We start from the raw sequence: 26,532 nt of genomic DNA on the forward strand, positions 1-26,532 counted from the left end.
AAAACAGCCTTATTCTTAGTAACTGGATTCTCTGTGGATGTCACCTCTTAAAGCACCAGTCTGAATAAGAGACACATGGTAACTGGCACCTGTTGAGAACTGGTCTCCTCTTTAAGTCACATATGTATAGTTTAGAGATATATTACTATGCAATGTGGCATTGGGTTCCTGCAAGATCAATGTGCTCTCACCCTCTTCCGTATGGCTGTCAATACTACTACTTCCATAACAATATGCACTATTTAGTTGGCGTCCCATTATAAAATTGAAGGGCGGGCGGGCGGGTCTTGCTTGCAATACAGGCATGTTCTGACAAGGATGGCAGCTAGGTACTTGCTCCTGTTCTTCATTCTTTTCATGCACGTATGCATTTTCACATCCTTTCATCTCATTCATATGTACCCAATGACATGCGCCAAAGCACATTTAAATGCATTCCTCACTCCATTCAGTTATGCATAACCGTCTTACAATCGCACACATAATTATACGAGGAGTACTAATTATTGATTTGTGTTGTTTTCTTTTTGTATTGTTTTGGTTTTGAAAATTGGAATAAAAATTAATTGAAAAAAAAAATAATTATACGAGGAGCCCTGCTGGATCAGACCCAAGGTCAATCTAGTCCAGCATCCTGTTTCCCACGGTGAACAACGAAATGCCTTGGGGAAACTCACAAGCAGGACATTCTCATGTGTACTCACATAATCACAGCATAATAAGAGTAAATACCTTAAATAAAATAATTGGGCGCGCTAGAATTTGATGGATTCTCCCCACCCTATTATCTAGAACATGGGAGGGTTGCTCATGACAATTCCACAATGATATTCCATTCTGCAAATATGACAGCAATTAATGCACTGTCTAGCAGAAACAGAATACTTTTGCAGGGACAAAATACTGCACATTATGTGTCAGGACATTTGATATCCCCAAAACAGTAGTACTGTAGTCTCAAAGGACCATGTCCAATTATTTTTGATATCCTCTATTCTATGGATGTAGTAAGAGCTTATAACTAGGTAGGATTGAAAATGGTTACCAGATGTAAAAAACAAATGGGGGTTTAGCATGTTCTTGTTAGGGTGGAGTCAAACACATTGATCTGAAAGCTATTGAACAGATACTGTTGAATAGAACATGTTTAACTTTTAAACCTGTTTTGGAAAAGAAACAAAATAAATAGTACTCACTAGAAAGATTTCCTTGAAGCCACTGAATAGCTCTCGGACAACCTTTCTCATCTGAGGCACCAGTTTAAAGATTCGAAGTGGCCGGAGGCACCGTAGCACCATTAAAAGCTGAGTTCCTGATTTAGCAGGGACATTTTGTGGCATCCAGCAGAGAAATATCAAGCTTACCTTTTGAAAGAGGCAAGAGGACATTCCAGAATATAGTCTGTTTAAAAGTATTTCACTTATTTGTTTGCTAGCTTGGGTTGAAACGTAATATTTAAATCTTATAAATAAGATAAAATAAAAACAAATATTTTACACAGAACACCAAATAAAATGCCATCCTAAATATGTCATCAGTAGGGCAAACCTCTAATCCTGCTGTGCTGGTGGTGCCATATCAGTGTTTGTCCCAGCACAACACAGTTGCAATCTAGCAGCAAAGCAGGAATTCTAACCACAGCATTAGAAACAATTGTCAGCATAATAATAGTGACAGTCAGTCCCACAAAATGGAATGTCCTCTCCAGAAAGGCCAACCTAGCACCAACTTTAATGTGATTTCAGCACCAAGGAAAGATCTCTGTATTTGCTTAGGTTTTCAGCATATAATGTAAGTTACATAGTTATGGTTTGTCCTACTAAATATTATGATTTTGTTTTAATTGGTGTTTCTGCTGTTTTATTTTCCCCCTATTTCATTCTTCATTTTATGCCACCCAGGGAATTTGTCTGTGGGATTTTTTTTTACTGAAAGGCAGCACAGAAAGCTTCAATAAATACATAAAAGAAAAATCCCTGGCTAATCATGGTGATGCTCACCAGTGGCACCCTCACATTAGACATGCATGGAAGGTACCAATTACCACATGGCCACAATAGAAATACCATGATATTACACCAGCATGGGTTCAACACACCAGCATATCAGTGAGCTCGGATGGCACAAGAGGAGTTAGTGGCAAGCCTATCCTGTAGTGAAATATGTCTTTAGGTTAGATGCACAGCAAAGAAAGAGTTAACTTTCTCTAGAGGGTATTACACACCCTAGGCCTAGGAGGAGCTAGACTGATTTAGTTACTGGAGTTAGTTAGTCAGTATTGTGTGTGTGTTGGGTGAGGCTTAGCACAGAACAAACTCAGATGTTTTACTGTTTAAGAATTATTAAATAAAGAAGCTCTATTTTATCCTCAGTCTCATCCTGATCAATATAACATGGTGTCAGAAGTTAAGAAATCCTCATAGTGTCTACAGGGTAGCTCCTGGGACAACTGAGAAAAAACAAAAACAAAGGAAAGCAATGGCAAAGTTTTCGCCAACAGAGGCCTTTGATTTCACCAGGCCTGCAGCATGGCCAGATTGGAAGCAGAGGTTTTCCAGATACCGCATTGCTACAAAACTGAAGGAAGAGTTCAGGTATGGCCCTTGATTTATGCCATGGGCCAGCAAGTAGAGCAGATATTTAAATCATTTGAGTTTGCTGCTGCAGAGGACCAGGATGACTATCTCCTAGTCCTGGGGAAATTGGACCATTGGTCTCACCTGAAGGGTGATTTTCATATGAGGACGGCCATCACTACGGGTATTAGCTCCATCTATCGTGTGAAGGCAAGAATGTTTTTGAAGTCAAGACTAGGGGCGTCAAGCCCCTCCCACTCTCCAGTTCATTCGCAGCGAGTCTATAGAGAAATATCTAAAATACAAAAACAGGGCCAACAGGCCTGCCAGCAGGAAAATAACATGCATAATAACATGACTCTAACATAGCGATGTAACAGAACTAGCAGTCTTGACTTCCCTAGTAACTTTAAATGCAATAGTGTAACAGTAATATATAACGGTTTATTAAACATTCTATACATCCTCCAACTGGGAGGATGGCCGTCCTCATATGAAAATCACCCTTCAGGTGAGACCAATGGTCCATTTTCCATATGAGGCCGGCCATCACTGCGGGATGTACCAAAGCAGCCCATAATAGGGAGGGACCACCCACGTTAATTGTCATTAAGAACCTGTTGCAACACTCGTCTGCCAAAAGAAGCATCGGCAGAGGGATAACGATCTATTTTATAATGCCTTATAAACGAGTGTGGGGTAGACCAAACAGCTGCTCTGCAAATATCAGCAACAGCGACGTTGGTAGCAAAGGCAGCAGAAGTAGCCGCTGACCTGGTGGAATGAGCTGTGATACTATCAGAAACTGGAAGCTGAAGAGCTTCATAAGCTAAAGCAATACAGGCTCGCAACCAGCGGGATAATGTAGAATTAGTTACTTTATACCCCATAGACCTTGGATGAAAGGATACAAACAGAGACTCCGTCGAATCTCCTGGGTCCTAGACAGGTAGGTCTTGAGAGCCGTCCGAACATCCAACAAATGCCAAGCCTTCTCTAGAGGATGAATGGGGTTCGGGCAAAATGGAGGGAGTACAATGTCCTGATTACAATGGAAAACTGAATTGACCTTGGGACGGAAGAAAGGATCAGTTTTCAGCACAACAGAGTCCTTGTGAAAGACACAGAGATGGCGGGCAGAAGACAACGCGCCCAGTTCCGAAACTCATCTGGCAGAGGTGATGGCGACCAGGAACAAGACCTTGAAGGACAGTAGACGTAAAGGCACAGTCCTATGGGGTTCAAACGGAGGGCGTTGTAAAGCTTGCAGGATCTTGGACAGACTCCATGAGGGAAAACGGTGGACTACAGCCGGTGAACATAAAGTAGTGCCTCTGAGGAAGCGTTTAATGAACGGATGTGAGGAAATAGGGGCCCCAGTGGAGGGCACTGAAAGGATGGATGACAGAGTGGACGCATGGCGATGTAGGGTGTTGGGTCTGAGTCCCATCATAAAGCCACTATGGAGATATTGCAGCACCTGATGCATAGTGGCCTGGGATGGATCGCAGTGGTGAGACTGGCACCACTTGGAGAAAGCCACCCAAGTATGTTGATAAATACGGGTGGTAGATGGTCGTCTCGAGGCTAAGATAATATCAATAACAGCGTCAGACAGGCCAGCCGACCTCAAATGTCCCCGTTCAAACGCCACGCTGTTAGATTGAGCCAAGTGGGGTCCTGATGCCATACCGGACCCTGGGATAGAAGATCTGGCCTGACTGGAAGTGTCCAAGGATCCATCACCGACATTGCAAGAAAATCTGAGAACCACGGTTGGCGTGGCCAATGTGGTGCTATCAGAACCAACTGTGCCCTCTTGCTCCGCGCCTTCCACAAGGTTTTGGCTAACAGTGGTATTGGAGGGAAGGCGTACAAAAGACCGTCTGGCCATGGTATTGACAGAGCATCCACTGCTTCCGCTGATGTGTCCAGGTATCGGGCAAAGTACCTGGGAAGCTGGTAACTGTGACTGGAAGCAAACAGGTCGATTGAAAAGACGCTGAACCGACGCTGGAGACGATGGAAAATGGTCGGATGAAGTTTCCATTCTCCCGGAAAGACCTGTTGTCTGCTGAGCCAGTCTGCTGTCACATTCCAAATCCCTCTGAGATGCTCTGCTTTTAGGGATTGAAGATGTTGTTCTGCCCAGACGAAGATGAGGGAAGCTAGGTCCTGCAGAGGACGGGACCTGGTGCCCCCCGTCTGTTCAAATGTGATTTTACACATGTGTTGTCCGTTCGAATGAGAACATGGTCCAAAGGGAACAGAGACTGAAAATGAAGTAGAGCTAAGTGAACCGCCTTGAGCTCCAGCCAATTGATGCTCTGAGTCTGCTGTGCTGTGGACCAAACCCCCTGAACGTACTGGGAGTTGCAGTGTGCTCCCCAGCCGATGAGACTGGCATCCGTGGTGACAACAGTCCTGCGAGGTTCTCTGAACGGAGTGCCCCTGGAAAGATGTTGAACCCTCGGAATGAAAAACGCAGTGCGGGGCTCAAAGGAACTGTGCGATGATTGGAGTTGGCAATGTCCTGTTGAAAAGGCAACAAAGCCCACTGAAGGTGGCGAGAGTGGGCTCGAGCCCATGGCACAATATGGATGGTAGAGATGAACATTCCGAGCGCCCTGGTTAGCAGCATGACGTTTGTGGATGTTTGTTGCATCAAGGACCTCGTGATGTTTGTGATGGCAGTTATGTGATCTGGAGACAGAAACACCATCGCCTGCAGGGTGTCCAACATCGCCCCTAGATGTAGTAGACATTGGGTCAGTTGAAGATGGCTTTTGTCTAAGTTGACAAGCCAGCCGTAGGCCTGCAAAACATTGAGGGTGATCGTTAAATGACGATGAGCCAACTCCTCAGAGCTTGCCCATATTAAAATATCGTCCAGATATGGGTAGAGATGGACCCCTTGAATCCGGAGGTAAGCCACTAAGGTGAGAAGCACTTTGGTAAATATTCTCGGAGCAGAGGAGAGGCCGAACAGCATCGCTCTATATTGAAAATGCTGGGGGCCAAAAGCAAACCGAAGGAACTCATGAGGCAGCTGCAGCCCCGTTGAAGCAGATGGTTGTGCCTGAGTAGGTGGCTCAGTGGGCTGTGACGTAGGATAGGCCCTGGGCGGCAATATGGGAGGAGACTGGTTAAGTGTTGGCTGAGTAGGAAAGCCAGCAAAGTTCTCCTCGTCGGAAGAAGCAGCGGGAGAATGAAATATATCCGTTAGCTGTGTCTGGACTGCTGTGGTGGGGGTCGGAACAGAAGCATAGCGTGGACGCTTGGGTTTGCTGTGGCTGGAAAGATGTTTAGTCTTAGCCAGTGCTTTGGAATGCTTAGTCTTAGTTGCCTTAGCTGGTTGTGGCTTGGCTGTCTGAGACATGTCTGGCTGTTCCACCATCTTATATTGGTACATGGCCACAGAGGGGGCAGAATGTATGATGGTAACAGCGTCAATATAATGTAGACTAGACTGCAGGTTTGGTACACGGCCACAGAGGGGGCAGAATGTACAGGATAGAGCGCCCTGGTACATGGCCACAGAGGGGGCAGAATGTACAGTTCAAAGCAGTTGTTGTTTGTACAGGGGCAACTGGCTGGACGACGGCCATGAGTTGGGCAGAATGTGCAGAACAAACAGCAGCGGAGTTACGTTCAGTAGCTGGAGAGGGCCAATGTTGCAATAGGCAGCAGTATAAGCCAGTGAGAGGGGGACTCTTGTAGAGCTAACTAGTTTTATCTGAAAACTCACATACAAGAAAGCCTTCTCAAGGTAAGAAACCCCCTTTGTTTAGTTCAGGAAAGACGAAAACAAAAAGGGCGGGAAAAAACGGGACAAACAAGATGGCGCCCGTAAAGGGAGCAGGAAAAGGAACACTTAAAATGGCGGAGGGAGAGAAGTAATGGCGGACGCTGAGGTGCAACAGCGAACTGGCTGAAAGACTGCCTAGCGCAGTCTGAAGAGCGTGCGATAGCCGTGGGTGAAAGGCACAATCGCGGCTCGTAATAGTGAGGACCGTAGCGGAGGGAGCGGTAGAGAAAGCAGCCACAGCCGCCGCCGCTGACTACAGAGACTTTGCAGTGAGGAATTAAAGCCACAAGTCTGGGTGCGACAGCCGGGACTTAGAAGCAGTTCAAACGGATAAAAATTCTCCAAGGTGAGAGCCGCAGCCGCAGGCTCCCTGAGTGAACTTTAAAAGTACGTCTGCGAGGCAAACTGTCGCAGCAGAGCTCAGGACAGCAGCGAAAACGAACGACCTCATTCGTGGAGGCACGAACAAACGAGGAGTAAAGCAGGGAGCTGCAGCCGCAAGCTCCCGCTAAGGATGGAGAGACCCGCAGTCGCGGTCTCTCTAAGATCTAAGGCTAAAAAAGCCGGGGAAAGAAACGGCCCCGGCAAGGGAGAACCCCCTCCAAGGGAATTCCCCAGGAATCTCAAACAAACAGTGTTAATACAAGACAGAGGGAAGGGAAGCACTTGGATACACACAAACGACAATACCCTCACGCCCTGTCATACAAACACACAAACAAACACAAAACACTTAGCTAAATGCTACGCTATAGAAATCTCAATCTTGTTCGTACGAAGGCAAGAATGAACTGGAGAGTGGGAGGGGCTTGACGCCCCTAGTCTTGACTTCAGAAACATTCTTGCCTTCACACGATAGGTGGAGCTAATACCCGCAGTGATGGCCGTCCTCATATGGAAAATTGATGAATATTTTGTGCCAAAGAAAAATCTCATTCATGAGAGGGCATGCTTTCACCAGAGACATCAGAAACCAGGGGAATCTGCAGAGGCCTACATAAGATGGCTGCATGAGAAAGCTGATGAATGTGATTTTAGGGACACCAGGAGTGAAATGGTCAGAGACCAACTGGTAGTGGGAAGTTTGGATAAAGACCTGTCCCGGAAGCTGCAGATGGAATCCAATCTCACTTTGGAGAGGGCTTTGGAGATGATAAGAAACTCAGAGCTTATAAAAGGCCAGGTCTAAGACCAGGGTGCTTTAAAAAGACTGCAAGAAATAGCCAAGAAACCCCTGCAGAAATGGAAACCACAAACTCCAAAATACCAGAAACAAATATACAGCCAAACATCTGATGCTCAAATAAATGCCCCTAGATGCACAAGATGTGGGAAAGGGCATACACAAAGAGTAGTCTGTCCTGCAAAGGGAGGAAAGAAGAGAATAAAGCTTCCAGATTTCCATAGTTTCATGAGCACTAGTTCTTACCAAATATGCTTGCCATCTGATCTACCAAAGCAAACAGCCAAGTCTGAACTGTTCTTCCTTGCACTGAGGTAAAGGGGTGTGTGCATAAGGAAGTCTAAATGCCTGCTCATGTGCATCTCCCACTGGTTAGCCTTCCTACCAGCTTGAGCCTCAGCCACGTTAGCAGATTCCATCAAGTGACGGGGTAAAGCATACAAACAGAAAAGGGAAGGGGCACTATTCCCCACTCCTGCTGTAGTTTTGTTGACTTTCTAGCCTTTCTGAGAAACCTTTCTTGTCAGTAATGGCATCCATGTAATATCTGATGAGTACCTTCCTTATTAAAATGATACTTTGAGGGGTTGGAACACATGTAGGAAGTGATTTCATTAATTTCAATATGACTGCAGGCTCTTTTTATTGGAAGTGTTGATTTCAATAGATGCAAGTAAAAATGCTTAAGGATTGGAATATGTGTGTGCGTTTGATTTGTTTAAATTGAATTAAAAGAGAGTTGGGATATGTTGCTATACCGTTTTCCACTCCAAAATAACAATACATGACAAACCAAACATTTTTTAGGTGTTGAAAAATGAAAGTTGAATGCAGGGTTTTTTGTTTTTTTGGTTCAAAGAAAGTAGAGGAGGAAAAGGCTTTCTGAGAAATGACCTCATTTCCTGATTGCAGACACATCAGGTTTGAATACAAATTGATTGTGACAAATTATATTCATTATATCTGTGACACAGTCTAACATCTACAAGATTTAATCAGGCTCATAATGTTTTCACTTAGAAGCCTTGTTCAGATACATTGCTATGAATTTTTAAAACAGTTTCTTTTGGATAATATTAACATTCATTATTTCTATAATGCCATATATACATAGCTCAGTATTACTATTTTTAAAATTATCAGTACGAGCATGGAGTACATTGCCATAAAGTAAGATAGATCGGTATTCTGAAAGCTGTTCTAAAAGACTTCTTCCCCTATATCATGTACTCATGTACTGGGATCTTCTCTGGAGACTCTCCTCTAGATGCCCTTGTCAGCTGAGGTAACATGAGTGGCAATATAACAAATGGATTTCTCTGTGGTGGTGCCACATCTTGGAACTCAATCCTCTGGGAAGGTTGTCTGGCACATGCATTTTATTTCCAGGCTACATGAAATGTTTCCATCCCAGCTGGTCCTTATAAGAATTGGTAAGAACATAAGAACATAAGAAGAGCCTGCTGGATCAGGCCAGTGACCCATCCAGTCCAGCATCCTGTTCTCACAGTGGCCAACCAGGTGCCTGGGGGAAGCCCGCAAGCAGGACCCAAGTGCAAGAACACTCTCCCCTCCTGAGGCTTCCGGCAACTGGTTTTCAGAAGCATGCTGCCTCTGACTAGGGTGGCACAGCACAGCCATCATAGCTAGTAGCCATTGATAGCCGTGTTCTCCATGAATTTGTCTAATTTTCTTTTAAAGCCATCCAAGCTGGTGGCCATTACTGCATCTTGTGGGAGCAAATTCCATAGTTTGACTATGCGCTGAGTAAAGAAGTACTTCCTTTTGTCTGTCCTGAATCTTCTGAGTTTGTTTTTCCTCCTCCCTCTCCATCCATTTTTCCTTGTGTGTCATGCCTTTTAGACTGCAAATTTGAGAGACTGTCTTACTACTGATCTTGTAAGCTACTCTAGGACCTTTTTAGGTTAAAGAGAAAGGTAAAAATGCTTTAAACAAACTGTTGACATTCTAGTACTGATTTTAATAATACTTTAATGCTGCTTCCATTCTGCTACATCTGATTGATATTTGTTTAATATTCTTATGTATTTTATTCTGATTTTAAGTCACACTGTTAAATTGGAGGGAAGTATATATATTTGTTAAAAATGAATAACACAAAAAGTGTAGTGTATCTATCTGATCTCAGATATACAGATGTAGCTTTGTAAAGTGAATTAAAATAGCTAACCTATAGATGAAAGCTGTGGGTTGAAGAGAATAAATGCCAAACTATACCTGAGATTAAATGCATCTAATGTGTAGGATTATAAAAATCCAAATACCATCAGTGCAGGGAGGGGGGAGGTTGGCTGATAATTATTTGGATTACAGTAGGTGTGGAGGGGGAATTAAATGATTGCCTATCCTGCTGCAGTTCCAAAGAAAATTCCTCCCCTGAAACAGATATTTGGTTTGGGGTGGAAATCCTCCACTGACACAAAAAAGAAAAGAAAAAAATGGATTCTGATTAGACATTTTAAATATTTTTTTAAAAATGGAAATCCAGTTGCAAAGGGTGGCAAAGAAAAAGTAGCAGTAGGAAATGAAGGAGTCTATATATAATATAAGACACCTGGTATAGCACAGTGGGGAGGAGAGTCTGGCTGGGAGTCCAGAGTCTGTGAGTTCAAATCCCTGCTCATGTCTCCTGAGTGTCAAGGGCCACCTAAAGATCACCCCCACAGTGAGTGGCTCAGAGGTTACATGCCCTGCCACCTGTGCAGCCGTGGGCAAGCTGCATAGTCCCAAGGAGCCCAGTTGCCCCCCAGCTGGCAGTTGCGGACAAGGAAGGGGCTGGCTTGTGCAGCTGTGGCAAGCTGAGCAGGCCCTGGCCAGCTGAGGAGGACTAGCCTCAGAGGGAGGCAATGGTAAAGCCCCTCTGAATACCGCTTACCATGGAACCCTATTCATAGGGTAGCCATAAGTCGGGATCGACTTGAAGGCAGTCCATTTCCATTTCCATATACAATATGGCTAGTGGATGGGGCATAAGGGACCAGTACAAATATTCAGTTATAACAAGTCATCATGTGTCATTGATGGATGAACATACATAAGTGAATAAGCATTCAAGCATCCAAGAAAAGACAATAAAAAACTGCAGTGGACAACTGAATATGTCATGAGACTATGAGTAGCAAAATGTTTAGTGCTTCTTCTTTCTCCACTTCTAGAATAATGTGTTGTTTAACAATTTTAGACCGCAGTGAGATGAAAACTAGTAAGAAACATACTAACATTAACATACAGTACTAGCTGAATCATACTTTTGTATGTGCATTTCTCAAATATTTGCATGTAAATACGTCTTTAGATACCTATGTACTACTGTAAGTACTTTGGAGTTTAGATATAAACTACAGCAGAATAGCCACAAATTATTTTTAATATATAGTTGGATTGTCATTCTTATTAGATGGAATTAAGCATCAAATGTTTTTTAAAACTTAGTGACTAGCATATTAAGCATGCTGGCAAAAAATTCTTACAGAACAAAAACTTACAAGGTATATAAATATGTCCATGACACCCCCAAAGTCTCTTATGACTGCCGTTGGAGTAAAAAACAAGCCATCAGCCATAATCTTCAAATTAAGTTCAATGCTCATGAATATCACAAAAACATATTCAGCGATCTGAAATGCAAAGGGAAGACCAATTGTTTACCCCTAAATTTGAAAACAACAAGATTATTTTGTATAGCAAGTTACTTCGATAGAGCTACCTGAAGTGTTGGTGCATGCATCACTCTTCGAAAGGGGGATTCAAACATCATTGAAATGCAGGAGCATATAGTAACAATGATCATTACCCAGTCCAAATAAGTAACCAATCCCAGTAAATCACTACAAAATAAAGCAAAACAAATTGTTCAGAAGGAGTCTCCAGTAAAAATAATAGTAAATATCTATTGAACATACGGCATGGGTTAGAAAGGAAGAATGAAAATCTCCCCCAAACTGAACATTTTACAAATTTATAATAATTTTATAACAGTGACATATTAGCAAACAGTTTCTAGAGAAATTTAAGTTTAGGAAATCGTGCACACGAATATATAAAATGCAACTGGAAAAATAATTTTTGGCTATGCTTACTAAAGTTGATGATATTTGGTATTTTTCACTGCTCCAGTAACTGGGTCTGTTTTAGAGCTGTAACAGAGGAAAGATGCCTTCAGAATTTTGCAGTTCAAGCTCTAATATGCCATGTAATTATAATGACAGATAACAGATTCCTGGATTTGTGTTTGAGTTTTAAATTATTATTATTTTTTTTTAAACTAAGGTTATTTTGAATCAAATTACTGTCCAATAAGCACAGTTTACTATGCACATGCTGATAATACCTGCTTTGCTCCTTCCTGGTATAGTGCTGGGGGGAAACAAACCATGCTCCCTGGCTCAGGGAGCAACCCAAACCCAATATCCACCACAATGAGCAGAACTTGGAATAGGCGGATCTCCAGCTGAGCCAGTGTAAGTCTCTGAAGCCAACTGAACCAAGGCCAGGGGAAATCCCAAAAAAGGAACGTTATGAGGGAGCTGTGGGGACATGGCAAGGGGAGACTTACCCCTATTCCAAATTCCATTCAGCTCAGTCATGTGACCTAGCAAGCCAGCAGAAGTTACACTGTCAAAAAGGGTGGTGTAAATCAAACTATTTTCCCTCTTCCAGGCTTGTTTTCCCCCTTCCAGGCTCGGGCCGGCTCTGCTGGCAGTAGCCTCATTCCTCAACAGAGTTTGGAATAGAGGTAAATTACACTGGCATAATTTGTGCTGGCATAAATTACATCGGTTTCCTATATTTTGGATTGCTCTGCCCACATCTGAACTAGGGGGAGATACGCCAAGGTTTGCTCTTGGCTTACCAATCATGATTTGTTTCCCCACATGCTAACGGGACACAGCAAAGCAGCCCAGACAGAGATGTTCATGGTAAGCCGTTAACTATGGTTTACCTTTACCATAATGTGACAACTGGGTCAATATGTAATAGATACTTAATACATTTATTATGGAATTGACCTACTCCAAATGTAATCATAGTCACTTAGATGGCTTTAAAAAGAATTTGATTAATTCATGTAGGGTAGGTCTACCAATGCATATTAGCTATAATACCTAAATAGGACCTGTATGTTCAGAAGCATTATGCCTCTGAATAAGAGATGCATTTTATTAAGATCATTATTTGTTAATTATGTAATTGCCAGGAACCTTAAAAATTCTAAGCTCAGGTGTAGTGTTGCCTTATGTATGCCCCAAATACTATTGTGGTGAGTTTCCACACCCAGACCATAAGTTTACCCTCACCAAGTGCTGTCACACTAAGTGCTACTATTGGCACTGAAATGACAGTGGAGGAACTTGCAATGTGATTCTGCTGTGCTATGTGGTGACTCTTTATAGTTATTACAGCTTCGGGTGAAAGATGTCACCATGAGGAAGTAGCTGAGGATTGAGGACAAATAAAATATTCTTCAGCCCAACCCTACTGCTTGATGTATGAGCTTGTGAAGGAATACACAGAGACAAAGCAAAACCACAAACTGCTACAAAGTACTCATATACATACGCATTAAAGCGAGCTCGCACAACCACTCGGCAGAAATTTCTGAATCTGTGTTCGCGACCAACTATGAAAAGAGGCTTGTCAAAATAGGGGTGATTCTCTCGTAACTCCTCTTCCTGGACTTTCCTTTTGATAATGAAAAAAGGACTTGTAAGAGAAGGTGTTGTGTGGTGAAGAGAGTTTGGAGCATGGGTGTTTGAAACCCTCTGCTTAGCTGTTAAGATCACAGGATGGCTTTTGGCAAACCACTATCTCTCAGCCATACCTAGTTGCAATCAGGAAACTCTCTACACTCTACAAGGGCATATTAAAAACTGTAGATGGCGAGCATAATCTTAAAAAAGGCATTCATCCTTTTCTCATACATTAAAGGAATGGCTCATCTAATAAGATTCCAGCTATGACCTTTGTGTGCATCACCTAAAAGCCTGCTTCTTGCTTCAGAGATACTGTTTCTAGCCCTATGCAGTTTATGCAAATTAATTCACTAGATCAATTGACTAATCACCTGGAGAACAATTCAAATCCCCAATCTGCCATATAAGAGAGGGTGTGATGGGGTGGATATCTCATTCTATTCATCCCTGCCCAGCTCTGACAAGCTCTGCGGTTGCCGGACAGGAACTCCTGCCAGTGAGGAGCAACCCTATGCACTTGTCCAAAAGGAGGGTGGGTAGAAGCTACTGTTGAAATGGGATGCTTCATGGGTGGCACTGGGACAAGCCTGCTGCCCCCATATGATGGCAATGGGACCATTCCTAGCCTCTTCACTGCACTGGCCTGGGAGCTGGTGCAGCGAAGGGTTATTTTTCCTCTCCCTTCACCTTCTGCCCTGGCCAGTGCACGTGCTGGGGCAGTGAATGGAGCTGGCTGCACCACTCTATCAAGCCTCACTACTGCCAGCCAGCCCAGGGGTTAGGAATCCACCCTTAATAAGCCAGATGATTAATTTCTTTAATAGGGGCACAATTCTAGTAAAGATAATCAATTTTAGAAAGCTGTAAAAATTTAAATTCCCTAAATACCTTTTCATTTCTGCTTGTTCTTTCTTCTCTTGGATCATTTTTATTTCACTGTCTTCTCTCTGTGCATTTCTGTACCTCACTGTATTAGAATGCTAGAAGGAGAACATATATATATTAAAAAGTTAGCTATTTTACAATGTAAGAGCAAAGCCAATGTATGTAATTGAATATAACATTTTATTTTTAAAGGGTTCGGTTCTAAGTTTTTAAGAAAATTCAAAACTTGATTAGTAAGTATATTCAGTTATTAACACTTGGCTACTCCACTATTACACAACCAAGGTTTATCTAGCCAAAATTAAGCATCTTTACATCACATTGATTTCAATAAAAGTTCTAAGCTTATGTCTAGACCTCTGTCAATGGGACCTTAAAATGTTAAACAATGGCTAGATGGTACCTTTCCTCAGGATGCTACTGCCTGCCAGCCAGCAGCAGGTACCTCCTTTGCACTGTGCTGGGGCTTACGTTAAAATCAAAAGTTGGAAGGGAAGGAAGAAGTGGCGGGGTTATCCCTGCATGCTCAGGCTGCAGCTGCCTGCTGCCAGCAGTGGGCGAAAAAGTGGGGGATATCCCCGCACGCTCTTTTGCCCCTGCTGAGGTTTGCTTTTTTAAAAAAGGTTGTGTAGGGAAGGAAGGAGCAGCAGGAGTACCCCAACACACCCTGGGCTTCTGCTGGAAGGGCGGGATACAAATTAAATAAATAAACAAACAAACACACACACACACACACACCCAGGCTTGGTGGGTGCTTTCTTTACCCCATGTTGGGGCTTGCTTTTTAAAAATAAAAAGGTTGGGGAGAGAAAAAAGGCTTCTGTTGTTTGCCAGTGAGGTGAAGCTGGTGGCAGATGCTTCCTTTGCCCCAGGCAGAGGCTTCCCTGAATTATTTTATTTATTTATTAAATTTATATACAATTTATATAATTGCGGTGTGTGGGTGCTCAAGTAGTGTGTGTGCGTGATTGAGAGAGGTGTGTGATTTATGTATGAGAGGCAAACATGTAGTTTGTGAGTGATGGAAAAAGGGAGGGAGAGATCTATGCGTTGTCTGTGCATATCTGATGGAAAAGGAGGTATATGTGTGGTGGTGGTGAGATGCATTTGGGCAGAGAGAGAGGGAGACATGTGTGGTTGTGTATGTGTAAAATGTGTGTGTGTGTTTAAGAGTGATAGAAACAGAGACAGGGGGATGCATGTTTGTCTGTATGCATATGGTGAAGTGCATGCATGTGCTCTGTGTCAACTGTGGTGTGGCCACCTTGTATATTTTCCCTGGTACTAGACAATGCTACCTGTTGTCATTAGACAACAACAGCATCAGTGTGTGCAGAGCTTGGAAAAGTTACTTTTTTGAACTACCACTCCCATCAGCCCCAGCCAGCATGGCCACTGGATTGGGCTGGTGGGAGTTGTAGTTCAAAAAAGTAAATTTTCCAAGCTCTGATGTGTGTGTGTAGAATATTGTGTGATTGCCACAAACAGGACCAGCAGAACATAGTACTGAGTTCCCATGGCAAGCATGAGGTTGCTACTCGCTCTCATTTTGTGCTGTACCATGCCCCCACAAAAGACACTATGTGTTATGCGACATACCTCTCTGTTATCATTTTTATAACACAAAGTAATAAACATCATCTATAAAATGTTAAGTATTTGTATTTTGTATTTTTGATGTTTATTATCAGCTTTTACTTAAAAGGTAATCACAAATGCAGTAGAGAAGGGGTGCAGGAAGAGGAGAGGGGTAGGAGAGGCATTTTACAATTATCAAGATATGAGTACCAGCATCTCATTTTTTTTTACAAAAAAAGCACTGTATAAGTATAAAAGAACTAACACTTTTGTTGCTCAATATTCCTTACATCTTGAAACCTAAAGAATGACTCCAACAAAATAAAATCTCAGTTATTGACTTACTATTCTGGTTGGCGATAAGAGATCTTTTGTTCAAAATATAAATACCGTGAACATATCTCATACATTTTTCTTTTAAAAGTATGGCTGGTTTGGAGAGCTGGAAGACTAGTTTTGGTTGAATTCAGACTTCGTATGCTTAGAAAAGTCCAGCTGAAATCAGTGTGATTTGTTAGTCATGACTAACTTTCCATCGATTTCAGTGGGTCTACTCAAAGCATGACTGAATCCAACCCTACATCTATGTAGTATGGTTATGTGGAGTTCACATTTGAGGTTTGCTCTTAGCAAAGTACTGAACTCACAAAAGCCAATATATACAATGGCTTGTCTCCTACGATAAGTTAACAACTTTAATGTAAGTTAAAAGTTCACAGACGTTTCAAGTTCCCTCTGACTCTCAGCATCCCCCATATGATTCCATCCCACATTATTCAGGAGGTCTATCTGATCTGCTTGACTATTTGGGAAGTAGAGTCACAGGTGGCTGAAGATGAAAGATGGTGATTAGAAAATTTCCTTTTGTGAACTTTGTTAACTTATCTTAGGATCCATTTCCAAGCCAATGTGGTTGCTAGAGTCTTCCTATGGAACTTGGTTGCAACCACATAGGGAGACAATGGAGTCCCATGAGAAAAAGCTATAGAGAACTGCAAGACTCAGTTGCATGTGAGGTTTTGTGGCCAATAACTGAGAGACTACATATCTGAAATGTGATATTTAACTTCCTGGTTGCTTAAAATTAGGACTGGGTAGAATAGGAGCACAGACTTATGTAGAAAAGGAGCAACAGCCACAACTTTGCTTGAGCAGCACTCCACAAAGAGGTAGATTTGATAGGTAACAGACAGGTAGCTCTGAAGGGAGATGGGATTGTGAATTCTGACTCAGTAGGAAACGTCTCCAGTTCCAAACCACTGTTTTTCTCTCCCCCATCCCCCACCCTGTATGCTTATTCTTGAATTCATATGCAGCAGATGATTATCAGTTTTAAAATATATGTGTGTGTGTATATATATATATATATATATATATATACACACACACACACATATCAGATTTGCCTTTCAGAAATCTCACTACGAGAGGTTTTGCTTTCTTGTAGCTGTTTTATTGACACTTCCTGTCTTACTGTCGTTTTCAGTTAACCCCTGCATTACATCTGTATTTCTCCATGTTTTCCTTATTCTGAGTTTAATATTAAAGTTGCTTTTGTATTTGACTGATGATTCCAACTAAAAATATCACAAATTAATGTACTAAACATTATTGTAGCATTTATTATTTGTTGTGACCATTCTGTATATACACGGCATTTTACATTTCATTCCATTTCATTTAGATATTGCTTGGACCATGATATCTATTTAGACTTACATCTTGAGTTAAAGTTTCAAGGGATTTTCCTCTGCTGATTCGTTGACTGTTGGAGCCATGTCTTAGTGACCTGAAAAAAATAACATTCCTTTGGGTGACAGATAACTGAGATCAAGTGTTGATCCTTATGTAACTACTGTTATAGAGCCCCAATACAATGTCTCTTGCAATCAGATTCTCTATGGCTACATCAAAAGTGTATACATTTTTCAGCCTAGTCTAATCTACTATTAACCACCTTTTTCTTGATTTTTGAAACTGATGGTTTGAATGCCATGGAAGCAAATTACATTTGAACTAAAAAGGTATTTTTCTTCTTTGTACACTACAGTGATTGTCATTATTGTTGCCATAAAAATGTACAGATTAGTTCTTTGTGGAAGTCGGTTTTAATTTTAAAATGTTTGGTATAACCCACCATTGTAAAATGCTGTTACCTGCGTTCTTGGCGTATATGATGTTGGACACTAAGAATTGATCTTTCTTTTGCAGGCTGTCCCTCGAAGGACCCACTCAACATGCGCTGACGCGTGCAGGCCCTAAGAAAATCAGTAGCACTATGGTGGGTAACAAGAAAATGGTATGACAACCGGACAATTCAACATTTTTTAAAAAAAGGACACAATCCATAACTCTGCCTGCAGGAGGGATTGGCAAAAGGCTCAGTCTATTCTTCTATCTCAGCCATACATACACAGGCAATTACTCAGAACAAGAGCCTAGTTATAGTCAGTCATCCCTCTTCTTCTCAAGCCTACAAGTTCATCCTACAGTCTTGTTCTGCTTCAACCAGGGCTTTGAGATGAGAGGGACAAAGACCTGGCTATTAGAGAGGAGAACACCAGCTTCCCAGTTGGATTAACAACAGGGAGAGAAGAAATAAGCCTCCATGGAGTCTTGGACCAATCCCCTTCCATGCATGTGTGTATCATGTCCATAATTTATTTTTCTTCCTTTTCAATGTGTTTATGGATAAATTAAATACTTCATATAACACTGTTTGTGTAAGCAAAGGAGCAACTTCTAGCTTAATACAAACAGTGTGCTTTATTAAGAGTGTTTCATACAGAGCAGTTGCATGGCCTACTGTTATCATGTCTCTCTATCCCTCTTTCCTTATCTCTACTTCCTTACTTCCTAATCCTCCTTCAAACTCCTCTCCTTGCTGTTGTTGTTTTTACTTCTGAACTCCATACATACTGTTACAAGAGGTAGCTTTTGCTAAAATACTTAATTTCTGTCAGGAATACTTTTACTCAAGTTTTTTCTTCTTAATATTTTTAGAAGCTGAAAGTGATTTTATACGTGTGCATTGTTAGAAGAATAGTGATATAATACAGTAAGGCTGCAATTCTATCCCCATTGAACTCAACTTCTGAGAAGGAACATATTGGATTGTACTGTGACACTTAACAATGCACCAGATTTTCAGAACATCTTTATATATTTGACACAGTAAAGTTATCTGGCTATAAGCTTGTCTGCTAAATATTTTCAAATATACATTATACCTTGCCTGTTAATATCCTGACAAGCAGAAAAGGTAACTTCATTTTGAAGAATGTTTTAAGAGCAGCTGAACAGCTGTTTGAAATACCAGCAGACTGCCAAAATGGAATTTATAATGCCAGCAAGGCAATAATATATTTTCCCAAACATTGTTTAAAACAGAATGTAGGTGCTTCTTATTCATTTAGCTGATATTAACAACTTGAAAACAGAACTTGTGCATAAGATGTGTTAATTCATGTTAAGCACAGTAAAAATATCAGAGGGACATTGTCTAGACTATATTGTGGCTTGTACCTATTGTGACAAATAATTGAAAAGGCACTTTATCTTTTACCTCTCAAATGGCCAGAAATCATCACAGAACTATGATGAAGTTGGCTTTCGTGTGAGCACTGCATTTTTCAACAGGCTTTGAAATGTTTTTAAAAAGTATTAATAATCTGGGTCATGATCCTTATTTTTGTTCTTGGCATATATAACCTTTTCCAGAAGAGGGGGAGGGAGGAGGACTCCCTAGATGGGAAGATGAGGAAGGGCTTGGGTTGCTGTGCTGTGATTTAGTGTACTGCTGAACTCCTGGTGTGGCTGAAGCATGATGGGTAACAGAGGCAATGTGAATGGATGTTGTGGAAGATCTTCATACCTTGACTTCAAGAACTTCACACCTTGTGTAAGGTTAGAATCACAGAGTGCATGAAGGACTTTGAATATAGGGGCCTGATCAGCAACTAGTTTGATAGAAGGGTCACTCCACTGACTGGGTAGAGGGTATTGAGCCAAAGTTACCCCATCATCCTGTAAAATAGACTGCCAGCAAGTCCCATTGCTATAGCTACCACCTTGCCTTGCTTCAGACTTGATCACTTTCTGGTTAGCTGTGAGGCACTTGGGTTGAATTTGGCCCTTAGACTTCTAATTGCTAATCTCTGATTCAGGGGCTGTGTTGTCCCAATTTCTTCTGCAAGTCAGGTAATGTATGTATTTAGGTAGGATGTCACATTCCAGTTGGGATTAGGTACTTGAATCCCCAAGTCTTTTTTCTACACTGAGAGTGTGTAAACAAATAGAAAGGATTGCTATTACTGCAGATTGCTGCTGCAATTAATACATGTTTACATAAAGGCCACTTTATCACTGACTACTGCTTTCAAAAAGGAATGCTGCAGAGTGTGAAAACTTTGTTTTCTATTTCCCCAGCATGGCTACATACTGTTGAACATGCTCATGGTAGCGACTAGGCCACAATCAAGGGCCCTTTGTGCATACCTCCCTCAATGTCCCTATGCCTTAAAGTTGGGGAAGGGCAAAAGCAGAGCCAGCTCATAGAAGGTGTGAGGTGGTGGGGAGGCCTCATCAGGCTCCTAATGACATAATTGGTAGTGCAATGGGGTTGAGGAGTCTTGCTAATGTGGAATGAAATTTTCAATTTTCAATAATTTTTGATGTCCAGTGATCAAATTCATCCAATGACATATTCCAAATCAGTCAACGGGGAAGGGTTTTTAATTGCATCAAAGCTTTCTGGAGATACCAAATTTTTACTTGTTACATGCAGAGAGCAAGCAAGAACTAAGGAATTGGACTGGAAAAACTATTCAAAATGATTCAAATTAATTTGCCACTTGCATATCTAATTAAAGGAAGCATCAAATCACAATTACCTAAGAATTTTATTGATTGCAGTTTCCTTTTCCAGAAGATTTCTTGCCCTAATGCTGAAAACAGATTTGCGGAGCTGTGAAGCAAAAGGAAAACCAGCTTTACCTATTGTGTGTCCTGTCATAGGTCAGAATATTAATATTATCAACCAACATACTTTGTGATGTGAAATGTGAACAGACAAGTCTTGCTATGGTGAACCAGGTACCTTTACTTATTTGAAATTTGCACCTATCCTGGAGGCCTACCTTGCAATTCTGGACTAACAGTTTTAGGAGAATGGTTATATGAATTTATTTATTTATTTATTTTATTCGATTTATATACCGCCCACAGCCTGAAGGCTCTCAGGGCGGTGCACAACATAGGATAAAATACAATAAAATCACAAAACAGTAGAGCATAAATATTAAACAATAAACAACCTAATATACGTTAAAAGCTAAAAGATAGATTAAAATGCCTGGGAGAATAAAAAGGTTTTCACCTGGCGCCGAAAAGATAAAAGTGTAGGCGCCAGGCAGACCTCATCGGGGAGACTGTTCCATAATTCGGGGGCAGCCACTGAAAAGGCCCTAGATCTTGTTACGACCCTCCGAGATTCTCTGTGAGTCGGAACTCGGAGGAGGGCCTTAGATGTTGAACGTAGTGAACGGGTAGGTTCATATCGGGAGAGGCGTTCCGCTAGGTATTGTGGTCCCGCGCCGTGTAAGGCTTTATAAGTCAAAACTAGCACTTTGAATTTAGCCCGGAAAAGGATAGGTAGCCAGTGCAAACGAGTCAGAGCAGGTGTTATATGTGCGGACCGCCTAGTCCTCATCAGCAGTCTAGCAGCTGCGTTTTGCACTAGCTGTAGTTTCCGAACTGTCTTCAAAGGCAGCCCCACATAGAGCGCATTGCAGTAATCCAATCTAGAGGTTACCTAGAGTATATTGTAATTATCCTTAGCTACCTATAGATTACCCTGACTGTTGTAGGCGGCTTAATGGTTTTCAATCCGGAGGCTAGCTTTGCAAGAAAGACTCTACTAGATTTACAATATATGCATTATCTGAAAATACAACAGATTATGCAGTGACTTTGCATTACAAAATACATGCAAATATTTCTTGAGAATCACATAAGATAATTTCATTTCAATCTTAGATCAGTAGTTGTAACATCTGTTTGTATTTTATGATATTAGATCTCTCCTATATTGAATTTTATAATGCACTAAACCTAGTTCTATGGCCACAGAATAATAAAAAAGTTATCATGAGAGGAAATCTGCTCTAAAAAAAAGTTATCATGAGAGAAAATCTGCCAAAATTACTAGGATCATAAAATTGCTTAAAGGAACACAGATGGTTTCGGTAGAAAGGAAAAAAAAACATCTGCTGTATGGATGGCAAGCTACCACATTTAACAACAGCCCAGATGTTACAGATGACAAAAAGGTTTTCAGAAAATTTCTATCTGAAAACATCATAGTTGAAACCTATAATAGAAAGATCAAGAAAACAAGGAATGGTTCGGGAGAGTGACAGAAATTAACTTTAGAATTGACAGCATGAGAAATGCAACTGTCTTGGGTGAAAATGCTAGTCCATTCTAATATTGCTTGATATATTATGGGTTGTGTCCAGACTTGCAGTAAGCTTCTACTTATAAGATGTTCCACTGGAAGAAGAGGGAAGGCAATATTTGCCAATTGCTCCTCTCTCTAAAGCTACTTGAGAGTTGTGAGACCAGAATGGGAGTAGTTTCTGGGAGGGGCGCGGCAAGGGAAGGATGACTGGACAGAAAGTGTCTCCCTCCTTTTTGCCAGTAGGAACACTTCTATTTGCAGAATGGCATGTCTGGGAAAAGATAATTTTGATCAATAAAACAGCACAAGGGAAAAGGGTTAAAATCCCTACACTACTGATGCAATCAAATTAACAGCCTCCCACAGCTGAATTTAACAACTACCTCCACCATCATTAGGAGATCAATCATGTAGCCTTACTCTAATTTTATATTTTAGCGTGGACATTACACCACATAGTTTTTAAGCTGTATCCTCCAGCAAAGGTGAAAATTATTGTCACAAAGAGGAGTAGAACATGTTATGTTATAGAAATCACATATAATCCTCTTTAAATCTGCATCGGTACAAGGAAAACTTCCTTAAATCAGGTTACTCTCTTATGTCAATTTCACAGTCAAGTTTCCTATAAATATACAACCAAGACTTTTGTTAGGGATCTTCTGTCTGGAAACAGCAGAAGCTATGCTCCCTGTATTTCACTCTGTACAGTACTTGCTTCCAGATGATTTGTTCATTGAACATTCATCTTGATTTGTTTGCACAAAGTTTGCAGGGATTGAACACTGTGAAGGAGAGTTACAAGTTGAAGACAGAGTGGAAGGAGAGCCAGCTGCTGCCAGTTGCCTCAGCCGCCCCCTTACAGTTAGCCCATTTGTAAATATGGGCAGGCTGGAAGTGGAATGGCAAGGGAATGGCAAGTCAAGGAAAACACTAGCATGCACCAAGGCTGCATAAAAGGCAGAAGTTGGAAGCGATAGAGGCAACTGACAGCTTGGAATGCTGCAGGATTGAGGATTGAGGACTGACAAGAAGAATGCAGTTCAAAGAAGTAGGGAGGGGATAGAATCATAGAATCATAGAGTTGAAAGGGGCCTTGTAGGCCATCGAGTCCAACCCCCTGCTCACAGCAGGAAATCTACAGCTAGAGCATCTCCCGCAGACAGCTGTCCAGCCTCTGCTTGAAGACATCCAGCGAAGGGGATCCCACCACCTCCTTAGGCAGTCGGTTCCATTGCCGAACTGCCCTTACTGTCAAGAAGTTCCTTCTAATGTCCAATCTGAATCTACGCTCCTGCAACTTAAAACCATTAGACCTAGTCCTACCCTCTGGGGCAGCAGAGAACAAATCTGTACCCTCCTCTATGTGACAGCCCTTCAGGTACTTAAAGAGTGCAATCATGTCACCCCTCAGCCTTCTCTTCACCAGACTGAACATGCCAAGTTCCTTCAACCTTTCCTCATAAGACTTGTTCTCCATACCGGCTATCATCCTCGTCGCCCTCTTCTGAACCCGCTCTAACTTGTCTATATCTTTCTTAAGCTCTAGCTCAGAGAAGATAAAAGATCAGAAAGAAAGCAAGAGGAGGCAGAAGGGAGTAGAAGTACACAAAGGGAAGGAGGGCTGGCCAAGAAACTCTCTATAGCTGGGGATTAACATGAATGCTTTTGAAAACAGTCTGCAAGAGGGAACCTATGATGAGAAGGGTCTCTCTCTTCCTTAGAAGCTAGGGATCCACCAGGCAAGCCCTGAAATAAGGGCACCTCTAGGGCTCTGAGGTCTCTCATTATAAGAGAAAATTTTACAAACATTCATTTTGATTTGTTTGCGACGTGGTTATACGACATAGCATCAAGCAATTGTTATCCCCCACTTCCCTTGCGGCAAAAAGTCCAATTGTTTTGAAGCGGTTTTGTTGTGCCGGACAGCCAAATCCACTTTAATGATGCAACCTGAATTTGCTGGTACACAGTGAGAGAGCATTGTTGTTGTTTTTACTAAAAACCACAACCTCTGGCTATGGATCTTTGGCAGACATGTAAGATATAACCCATCTACCTATTATATCAGTTTGGACAAATACATGAAACGAGAATCATTTTTCTCTTTTTATTTTCTTAACTGAATTTCTGTATTCGTTGTGTTTGTTCATAAATCTAACTTCTCAGTTAAGTAAACCTTTACGTTCATTTGTGAGTTTATACTGGATTTGCATAGCTCAGTTACCCTTTATGGGAATTAGGCAGTTAGATTTTGGAAAATGGCAGAACTTCACTTGCTACCCCAGTTAGATTCCCAATTAATATATAAGAACCATACCACTCCTTAGGTGATGGTGGCTTTTTAATGAGATTTTAGTTAGATTTGGGATTGCCTTCAAGTTGATTCTGACTTATGGTCGACCCTATGAATAGGGCTTTCATGGTAAGCGGTATTCAGAGGGGGTTTACCATTGCCTTCCTCTGAGGCTGAGAGGCAGTGACTGACCCAAGGTCACCCAGTGAGCTTCATGGTTGTGTGGGAATTCGAACCCTCATCTCCTAGGTCGTAGTCCAACACCTTAACCATTACACCACACTAGCTCTCTAGTCCAAGCAATAAAGCTGGGCTAACCAGACACCCATATAATGCTGTTTACCAAGTGCTCCTCCCTTATAGGATATTGGGATAAAGAGTGGGGACAGGACTGTCTAAAGGGCCTCAAGATCATCATAGCTAGAAACTTACTTTCATTACACTGCTAAAAAGCTCTAATTCATTATTTTAGATGCAATTTTCTAGGTTTTCTGATTCACACTGCATGAAATGTAGATAGCATGCACTAAGGAAGCTGCAGCTGTCAGCAGAATCTTTTGTCGGTGGTTTCAGTGTTGGGTGTTTAACATCCCCCATAGTTCATGGTTATTTCTGTTCTACAGGGCACATAGACAAGTATTCATTTTTTAAAAAGTTATTATTTCAAATTTGTGTTAGAGATAAGAGATTTTGGAGAATATTGGTACATTTGAATGGGAAGTTGCTATGGTAATTGTAACTATAGAAAGCCAGAATCAGTCTAACAAAATGCAATCTAACATTCTATCCACATGAGTAAACTTATATTGAGTCAGTCCACATAGCCCAATATTGTATGGCACCGGTTCTCAAAGGCATCTAGCAAAAGTCTCTCTCAGATCTACTATCTGAGACCCTTTAACTGGAGATGCTGGGGACTGAACTATGCTCCAGACATGGTACTGAAATCACTGAGGCAGTGTTTGGTCAGATATGTTACTTTCCCTCTTTTCTTGCAGGTCCTATAAAGAATGAATGCTACATATGATAAATATTTGTGTGCAAAACTTATTGAGGGGAAAACTGATTTATAGATTGGTACGTGTGAACACATCACAAACTACTAATCTCTTTACTACACTGTGATTTCATAATGGAGTGGTTAATACTCAGAATTAGTTTAGAACTTTTAACTGTAGGCCCCTTTTACTTAACATCAATCAAAAACCTGGACTATAGTCTAGTCAGGTAGTGCTCTCCCAAATCACAAGCAGGGCTTTCCCATTGTTGGCTATAAAAAGGGTTACAATTGCAAGTTCTATCTGCCACATTGGATAATAAAGGTTCTATGTGTTTGCAGAATTTTAATCATCATAAGCATGGAGGACTCTATATTACTCGTATATTTCTGTTTACCTTCTGATCAATGTATTTGTTGTCTTCAATTGCCAATCTTTTAGAGTGGTCACATGAGGAAGAAGAAGCTGATGGAAGCCTTCTCAGTAAACAAGTTGTATCTTGCTGCTGTCGGTCAATAAACTGCTTCATAAAGCTTTCCCTTAAAATAAAAAAGGAGAGAAAGCTTTGATAGTTACTGAAATAATCCCAAACAGTATTTTTCCATAGCATGTCATAATTGCTTATACTATAACAGAAGATAAAATGAAAATACAAAACCATACAAAGCATATTATGGACGACAGATTTTGATTTAATTACTAAATTAACATTAAACAAATATGAATCTGAACGACAGTCTAAAATAAGTGATGTTCTTTATGATTCTGTGATTCTAATTATGCTTTTTTAAAATAATTTGTTTTGTACTTTACCTCTCTGTCAGATTTTGCTATGTACTAAGTTCTTTGAATTGTATTTCTGCATTGAGCAGGAGGTTGGACTGGATGGCCTTATAGGCCCCTTCCAACTCTACTATTCTATTATTCTAAGTTCCAAGTTCAAAATAAAACAAATCTGTTATATCCATAGAAAATATCCTTTCTTCAGAAAACAAAATCTTTGGCAAGAATTCAGACAACATCTGTTTGTGGAA

The 26,532-nt window shown here is 41.2% G+C and overlaps 1 protein-coding gene across 3 annotated transcripts in view; it reads right to left on the reverse strand.

Annotated features, from left to right (window-relative positions):
- Window positions 1-26,532, reverse strand: part of NALCN (sodium leak channel, non-selective) — a 281,346-nt gene that overhangs the window by 26,100 nt on the left and 228,714 nt on the right. For all 3 annotated transcript variants that reach the window (XM_061629379.1, XM_061629378.1, XM_061629380.1), the window contains 10 exons: window positions 25,896-26,037; window positions 20,637-20,710; window positions 17,901-18,002; window positions 17,464-17,533; window positions 14,170-14,261; window positions 13,148-13,270; window positions 11,668-11,724; window positions 11,295-11,415; window positions 11,074-11,205; window positions 1,197-1,364 (listed from right to left, as the gene is read on the reverse strand). In XM_061629379.1, the coding sequence (XP_061485363.1) occupies window positions 1,197-1,364; window positions 11,074-11,205; window positions 11,295-11,415; window positions 11,668-11,724; window positions 13,148-13,270; window positions 14,170-14,261; window positions 17,464-17,533; window positions 17,901-18,002; window positions 20,637-20,710; window positions 25,896-26,037 (1,081 nt within the window). The remainder of the gene's footprint in view (window positions 1-1,196; window positions 1,365-11,073; window positions 11,206-11,294; window positions 11,416-11,667; window positions 11,725-13,147; window positions 13,271-14,169; window positions 14,262-17,463; window positions 17,534-17,900; window positions 18,003-20,636; window positions 20,711-25,895; window positions 26,038-26,532) is intronic.

Source organism: Rhineura floridana, chromosome 5 (genome assembly GCF_030035675.1).
Source record: "Rhineura floridana isolate rRhiFlo1 chromosome 5, rRhiFlo1.hap2, whole genome shotgun sequence".
NCBI lineage: Eukaryota > Metazoa > Chordata > Lepidosauria > Squamata > Rhineuridae > Rhineura > Rhineura floridana.